At 35.9% G+C, this 8,897-nt stretch overlaps 1 protein-coding gene across 1 annotated transcript; it reads right to left on the bottom strand.

The window, feature by feature from the left end:
- Positions 1-3,459: 3,459 nt before the first annotated feature.
- Positions 3,460-5,319, bottom strand: LOC126883778 (uncharacterized). Its single transcript, XM_050649444.1, has one exon. The coding sequence runs from the start codon at positions 5,317-5,319 to the stop codon at positions 3,460-3,462; it is 1,860 nt and encodes a 619-aa protein (XP_050505401.1).
- Between the last annotated feature and the right edge of the window lie 3,578 nt (positions 5,320-8,897).

Genomic DNA, 8,897 nt, shown 5'->3' with positions numbered 1-8,897 from the left:
AGCTTTGAATGGTGCATTTTAAAACTATTACAAGCTAATAAACAAAAAAAAAATAACTTAAATCATGGCACTTTGGAATAAATCCCAAAAAAAAAAATTAAACAATATCATACTAATAACAAGATCAACAAAAAAACTAAGGAATTATTTAGATAGGCAGAGGACACAGCTTGACCAGGGGGCGTCGAAGAATTCCCTTTGTGGTCTTAACATCCGCAACTCTTATAATTCCATCCTGTCCCGGAAATACTTGGGATATTCGTCCCAAATGCCATTGCGACGGAGGGATATTATCATCCTTTATAAGGACCATCGTTCCTAGTTCAATAGGTTTTAAATTATCGGATGAAGTCCATTTACTGCGCTGATGCAAAGTATGCAAATATTCTTTGCTCCAGCGTTCCCAAAAAGTTTTATGCATTTGATTTATTAATTTCCATCTCATCAAATAAGATGCAGGAATATACGCTCCATCAAGAGGTTCAAACACAGCCGAAAGAGGTTCTAGATTTAAAAAATGACCCGGCGTTAGAACTGACAAATCATTAGGATCAGTACTTATAGGGGTCAAGGGCCTAGAATTAAGATACGATTCAATCTGAATTATGACCGTGTTTAGTTCCTCATATGACAAGATCTGATCGCCTATAACGCGAGCTAGGTGCGTCTTTACTGACTTTATTCCCGCCTCCCATAAACCGCCAAAGTGGGCAGCAGATGCAGCATTAAAATGGAAGGAAATATTTTCATTTGAAGCAGCATTTTTCATGAGGTTAAGGTATTTAGCAGCGCCAACAAAATTACTGCCACGATCAGAATATAAATTATCAACCCTACCACGACGAGCTATGAAACGCTGCAAAGCAGAGAGAAAAGTCTCACTCGATAAATCACTAGCTAACTCTAAATGAAGAGCTTTGGTGACCATGCAAACAAAGAGGCAAAGATACACCTTACAAGATTTAGCTCCTCGATAGCGATTCATCATAACATAAAACGGTCCACCAAAATCCATACCTGAATTCAGGAAGGGTTTAATCTGGGAAATTCTAACTAGGGGTAAGTTACCCATTGGAGGTTGGTAATTTCTAGGATTGGGCCTCCAACACTGTATACATTTTGACAAAACCGAGCGTATAGCACGCTTTGGAGACAAAATCCAAAATGACTGGGCAAGCAAAAAACTAACTGTACGCAGCCCAGCATGACAGCATCGTTTATGGTAATAATCAATCAGCAAATAAGTTAAGGGACTTTCGCGAGGTAGGATGCAAGGAAATTTCTTATCAATCGAAACAGACAAATATCTAAGACGACTGTCAACCCGTAATACTCCTTGATCATCGATAAAGCAGGACAACTTTCGCAAAGGTTTGGAAAAAACATTTCCCTCGAACTCCCTTTCAAAATATCGATGTTGAGTATATTTAACTAGCATAATCAACGACTCATAAAGTTCCTTAGAACTTAAGGGACCTTCTCTCTTATCATTGGGGAATTTTGAATTCCAAGCAAACCTCAAGATCCAAGCTATAAGTCGTCGTATAAACGAGAAATCGGAAATGTCATTCAATAGATTCTCAAGAAAATTATCATCATTAACACAAGCCAAAGTTACCGTACGCTCCTCATCAAGCATTTCAGCACACTCAGAAAAGCAACAGGAAGCGTCTGGAATGGGATCGGTGTTATACAAAAACTCAGGACCTGCAAACCAATGAGATTGCTCCAACATTAGAGCAGGTAAAACACCTCTGGAAGCCAAATCAGCGGGATTCTGAGCAGAAGGAACATAAAACCAACTATTAGGAGAAAGGCGTTCCTGTATATATGAAACCCGGTTAGAAACAAAAGTTTTCCAACGATGAGGAGAGGATTTTTTCCAACTTAGAGCTACCTGAGAATCGGACCAAGCTACAAATTTTGCGATTTTAAGTTTAGGATCTAATACTCTGACTACAAACTGCATGAGTTTAGATAGTAGAACTGCAGCGAACAGCTCCAAACGTGGAATGCTTACAGTTCTTATGGGAGCCACTTTTGACTTCGCGCAAACAAAAAAGACACAAACCTGACCATCTGGTAGAACAAAACGCAAATAAATAACAGCGGCATAACCCTTTTCACTACTGTCACAAAACCCATGTACCTCACAACAAATATACCTGGACACGAACATGCACCTAGGTATTTCAAGCTGTGCAAGGGATAACAGTTGTTCCTTATACTGGTTCCAAACTTTACAAATTGAGTCTGGAGGAGAGTCATCCCAGTCGATTCCGGACAACCATAAACGTTGGATAAGGTGCTTCGTGAACAAAGTCATGGGAGCTAGAAACCCTACAGGATCAAACACTCGGGCCAATTCAGACAACATACTTCTCTTAGTACAAGATTTGTCCAGAGCTGTCACTTCAAAAGAAAAACAATCCAACTGTGCATTCCATACAAGTCCAAGGATTTTTAGAGGTGACGAACAACTATTATCATCAAAGGAAATAGGTTTCTTACCAATATGCGACTCCGGTAGACCTTCTAATAATCGCATATCATTGCTCGACCACTTACGCAATTCAAACTGACCTCGAGATAACAAGGATATCAACTCATTCCGAAGATCTAGCGCAATTTCTAAGGTATCACCACCACACACTATATCGTCAACATAAGTACTCGTACGCAAAACTTCAGCGGCAAGGGGAAACTCTCTACCTTCATCTTCACTCAGCTGCAACAAAGTCCTTAAAGCAAGAAAAGGAGCAGACGATACACCATAAGTTACTGTTAATAGCCGAAATTCCTGTAACTCTTCATCAGGAGAGAATCTAAAAACAATCCTCTGATAATCACAATGACTTTTCTCAACTCGTATCTGCCTATACATCTGCTTAATATCCGTGGATAAGACATATTTATGAAGTCGAAAACCCAATAAAATAGTTAAAATATCTCGTTGTAGTTTCTTTCCAGTAAACAAGCACTGATTAAGAGAATTCTGATTTCCAATTTGAGCAGAAGCATTAAATACAACTCGCAACTTGGTAGTCAAACTATCAGGTTTTAATACAGCATGGTGAGGAATATAGTAACAAGATAATGGACGAGAAGTTTCTGACACAAGCTGCATATGATGCAAATCCAAATAATCTTTCATAAAGGTACAATATTCCTGATAAACACTAGGATTTTTCAAAAGCATTTTTTCTAAGGAAAGAAAACGATTTACAGCTAACTCAAACATTCCTGGAAAAACAGGAGATAATTCCCTGAAAGGTAGAGCAACGGTATAACGACCAGAGCCGTCTCGACAAACATTCTCAACAAAATTTTTCTCACAAAGAATATCTTCAGGAGCTGAACATTCTACTTCAGGAACAGTTTCTAAACTCCAAAACTGCTTTACAGACTCCTCCAACGAAACCATTTGATCCACGTGACAAAACAACGAGGTGGCAGATGTCATAGGAACCGAACTACAGGGACCCATAAGCCAAAAACGGTATTAAGAGCAGCAGGCATACCTCTAGGAGTTTGAACTTTACCTTCTAATAATAACTGAGAAAAGATATCAGCTCCAAGCAATAAGTCCACCTTACCAGATAGATGAAACCGAGGATCTGCCAACTTTAAATTAGCAATATAAGACCAATGCCCAACATCCAAACTAACAACGGGTAGGTCCTCACAAATTTTTGGCAACACAAACGCCTCACAATTAAAAATAGGATCCACTCTATCCACAGGTTTTATCTGAAGATCAACTCGACCAACCACTGTACTTTTTATAGCACCAATACCTTGTACCGATAAGGTAGCAGAAGAATGTCTAATACCTAACTGACGAATACAAGACTGAGATACAAAAGAGGTCATGCTGCCCCCATCAATTAAAGCTCGAACAGGTTGATACAATCCACAACCATCCATAATTTCTACCACAGCAGTAGCTAACAAAACGCTCGAGTTTTTTGAGGTAACACTACCTAATGATGCAGCATGTGAGCTCAATGTTCCAGTATTAACCTGAGCATCAGAAGAAGCAGTAGTTGGAACGGCAGCAACAGAAGTAGCGCCTTGAGTGGCACTTTCAGAACTTTTAAAATGTAAAAGACTATGGTGGGATGAATTACAATGACAACAACGAGCGGTGACACTACAACTACGAGAATCGTGTTTTTCTAAACATTTAAAACAAAGACGCATTCTCTTACAAGCGTTGTACCGTTCATAAGGAGATTTATTTAAAAATAAAGAACAATCTTTTAAATGGTGATCGGCAGAACATAACGAACAAGGCGTCGCATTAGGCTTCGAAAAAAAACTATAGCGATTATTGACTTTAGAACCATTTTTATTTGCATTGTGTTTAGAAGGCGATTTATTTTTTCTATTAGAATCCTTGGGAGAACAAGGCGACAACAAGGATGAGTCAAACGAAATGCATTGACTTTCTAAGAAATCAGATAATTGAATAAAAGTAGGCATTTCACTAGAACCATGTAATAATTCAAAACGTTGGTGAGTCTCCTGGTCAAGCTTGGTGAGAATTTTGTAAGCTAACACAAAATCCGAAATTTTATAACCCAAATTTTCTAAAGCTGATAAATTTTCCGAAAAGGTATCAATTAAATTACTATAACTATCAGAATTCTTAAACATAGTTGCTGGAGCTTCTTCAATTTTGCACCAATGTGCCATTGCACGCAAACGTTTATTTAAATACCTATTTTTTAATTTACCATAAATCCTAATATAATTTTCTCTAGCTAAAGGCAGGGATTTAGCTAACCTTAAAGGAGGCCCTTCTAAACTTTGAATCAAATACGTTAATTTTTCCGTATCATCAACGTTAGGTCTACGGTGCACAAGCGCATCGAATAAGTCAAAAAAAGTAATTGCTGACGTAAAATCACCGGAAAATTTAACTAATTCTAACTGGGGCAAGCGAACATTACTAGGAGGTTGTACTGCATTCGAAGCGGCGATATTTTCCTCATTCTTTTGACTATTATCATCATCTTCAAAGAGATCCGCGAAATTAGCCTTGATCTGATAATAATCATTCAAAAATTGGGAACGAATAATGTCCTCAGAATCTAATTGAGCATCCGTAGGTTCAGAGTTCAAAAGATTTGTAACGATGTTTTGATGATTTTTATTAAAACTCTCCAAAACATCGTCTAATTCTGAGTACCGAACACGAAAAAGCGACTGCTTATGAACCTCTGTAAGAGCAGAATTGGATAAAGACAATAACGTTCCTAACTCGTTCATTGCCATTCTCCTTTGAAAGGTATATTTTTTCAATTTGTCAGCCATTGTGGAGAAAAAGAATAAAAATTTATTTAACGTAATCAATGGTAAAATTAAAAAAAACAAATAATCAACGATCCCCTGGTCAAGCTGCCACTGGCATAAAGAGAACGCAATTTTAACTATAAATAAATTCAAATAGCTAATATTTTACAAGTCTAATGACCTAAACAATTAAATTTAATAATTTATCAAAAAACAAGAATTTTTATCAAGCGGCCGCAAACTGATTTTAAAATTCGAAACTTACAAAATTCTACGTACCTATTGAATACCTGTAAATTCATTCAAGGTCAACCAATTGACATTACCTGCTACACAAGAAAAGAAGCAAAAACTGTACGCAATGTTTTTTGGGCGTTATTTCAAAATGCAAATTTTATTATATTATTCAAAATTAATTGTTAACAAGCAATATTGTATACAAGCGAGGAAAAACAAGCCACCCCAACAATAATTGAACAATTAATTATAAAAGCAATAAAGTTTAAATTCTTTAAAAAACCGACTATCAAAACACCTCAAAAAAACAATATCCACGTTCGTGGCCAAAAGTGACCAAAATGTGCGATCTTTGATGTTAGGATCTCAAATAGGGGCTGATTCTTTGTTTTCTAAAGGAGCTCTGACACCGGTTCAATAAAAAACTTAAACATGAGCAAAAAAGGAATAGAATAATTAAATGAGGCGCAAAGAGGTCCACTTACCAATTCAATCCCTGCATTTGGTCTTCAAGAGGGCCCTCAGCTGCATTTAACACTGCACCAAGTCCATACACGAAAAAAGCCTTACCAGCTAGGCTTTTACACCGGCAAACGAGCGAGCCGTTGGTTGAGTGGCAACTTACGAGCTGTTGATTGTAGAACAACTTGCGAGCCATTGATTGTAGAGGCACTAGCTTCTCTTACTTTTGACGAACACTACTAGGCTCCAGTTTTTGCACTCATTAAAGCAAACCTCTTTTCTATCGCGATAAAAGGCAAAATAACTAGAGTTGGGACTATTTGTCTTCCTCGTGTATATAAGTTAATTCAAATTTAAATGAAAATACAACACATATAACGGGTGTCTCTTATGAAATAATTACTTTGTGGACATTCCCTATGTGGAAGTCGAAACGTCAACAAAATTAATTTCCAACTTAAATTGTTATTAACCTTTAACTACACGCGCTGGCGTATTTTGTAAGCTTGATATAAGAATTCTACTTCAAATATATTTAAAAATTTAATTTTTGGCCTTGTTTATCTCTCTAACCTATCACTGGAATGTGCTTTACAATTTGGTTTTAGTTTCGTTATAATCGGCGTTCTGGGAAGATCGTAGTTTACAGTTTATTATTTGTTGTTTCCGGTGGTGGACAGTATACGCCACGATTATATTAATATAAGTAGTAATATAAGTAAATATTGCAATGGTTTTTTAGTCATTATGGGACAAAATATATTTTTCTTTATAACCAATACTATTTCTCCTGAAAAAATTACAGTTAAAAAAAATTTTTATTAATAATTTTATTTATCATGGAATCCAGTTATTCCATGATTCCAGTTATAAATCCCAATTGGCTTACTGAGAAGGAACTCCAAGTATTCACTGATGCCGAATAAGGTTTTTAACAAACATCTAAATGTATTTTTTCAAAAAAAAAATAAACAAATCCGCTGTTTTTCAGTGTATTTTCTTGGGGCGTATAAAGTACGCCACGCGTGTAGTTATGTTATAACTTGATGCGCGGGCAGTTAAAAGTTAATACACTCACCGGCAGAGAAAACGGGCACTCCAAAAATGGGTCATTTTTAATGTCTTGTATTTCCTAAACCTGATGTCCGATTTAAGTAATTTTTTTAATATGTTATAGCCTTATTCTTTATCAATATCGCTGTAATAATCTTGTTGCTATACATTGTCATTGTATACAGGGTGTATGAATCAAACTGTGTTTTTTTCTCAAATTTTGGAACACCCTGTGGAATGTTCTAGCTTTTATAAAATACTAAAATTAAAACCCAACTATAGCCACAGATTTTCTTAACATTCTGTTTTTTTATTCATTCGCTTATGTTGGATAATAAAAAAGTTAGGCACTTTAACAACTACCCCTGTTTTTCGTCAATACAGGGTGTTTTTCAATAAATACGGCAAGCTTTAAGGGGTAATTCTGCATGATAAAATAATGACAGTTTGCTTTATAAACTTATGCCCGCAAATACTTCGTTTCTGAGATAGGGGGTGTTGAAATTGTTCTTACAAACTGACGATTTATTTATTGCTCTAAAACGGTTTGTGATCTGCAAATGAAATTTAGTAGATTTTAAGAGCTAGTTATTGCGCATTTTTTGGCATACAACTGAGAATTTTATATTCACCATTGGCGTGCATACGGGATATATCTAAAATATTTATAACCGTATGCACGCCAATGGTGAATATAAAATTCTTAATTGTATGCCAAAAAATGCGCAATAACTGCCTCTTAAAATCTACCAAATTTCATTTGCATATCACAAACCGTTTTAGAGAAATAAATAAATCGTCAGTTTGTAAGAACAATTTCAACACCCCCTATCTCGGAAACGAAGCATTTGCGGGCATACGTTTATAAAGCAAACTGTCATTATTTTATCATGCAGAATTACCCCTTAAAGTTTGCCGTACTTATTTAAAAACACCCTGTATTAACGAAAAACAGGGGTAGTTGTTAAAGTGCTTAACTTTTTCATTATCCAACATAAGCGAATGAATGAAAAAACAGAATGTTAAGAAAACCTGAGGCTATAGTCTGGTTATAATTTTAGTATTTTATAAAAGCTAGAACATTCCACAGGGTGTTCCAAAGTTTGAGAAAAAAACACAGTTTGATTCGTATACCCTGTATACAATGACAATGTACCAGTCTAGCAACAAGATTATTACAGCGATATTGATAAAGAATAAGGCTATAACATATTAAAAAAATTACTTAAATCGGACATCAGGTTTAGGAAATACAAGACATTAAAAATGACCTATTTTTTGGGGTGCCCGTTTTCTCTGCCGGTGAGTGTATATTATTTCCCAATTATATAGGAAACCAAAAGAAGAGTAGTAACAGAAATATCGCTTCAGACGCGTGATGTGTCATTATACTTTCATGCAACATTTCATAAGTAAGGTCTTTTTGTTTTACAGATATTTGGTTGATTCCACACTTTATCCCAACCCTGTATATTATATTTTCTACAAAATTTAACAGCTCTCTATCAAATTGTCGCTATTCTGCTATTGGTATTTCGATGTTTCCACAGCTACTACTTTATTTATTTAACACAGCTTCCACCCACACACTGAACAAGAGCGGTGACGCACTACAACTTCCATTCAATTATTGGAGTGTAAATAGGAGTTGATAGCTTTCTACTGTCATAGTAGCCTTCTTGAATAATAACTATAATACTAAACGTGTGTGTTTATCTACTTAACAACGCATATTTACTTAAAAACATGTACCTTTCCTGCGCTAATTTCTACAGTATGAATAGGTTATAAGTGCATATCTTGTTGTTTTAAGTTTGAAACACGACTCTAAATTTTCATTTGTTAGT

This window comes from Diabrotica virgifera, chromosome 4 (assembly GCF_917563875.1).
Source record: "Diabrotica virgifera virgifera chromosome 4, PGI_DIABVI_V3a".
NCBI lineage: Eukaryota > Metazoa > Arthropoda > Insecta > Coleoptera > Chrysomelidae > Diabrotica > Diabrotica virgifera.
This window is presented reverse-complemented; position numbering and strand designations above follow the sequence as displayed.

Excerpts from the sequence above, each read along its gene's own strand:
- LOC126883778 (XM_050649444.1), bottom strand. The coding sequence starts at position 5,319 with ATGGCTGACAAATTGAAAAAATATACCTTTCAAAGGAGAATGGCAATG.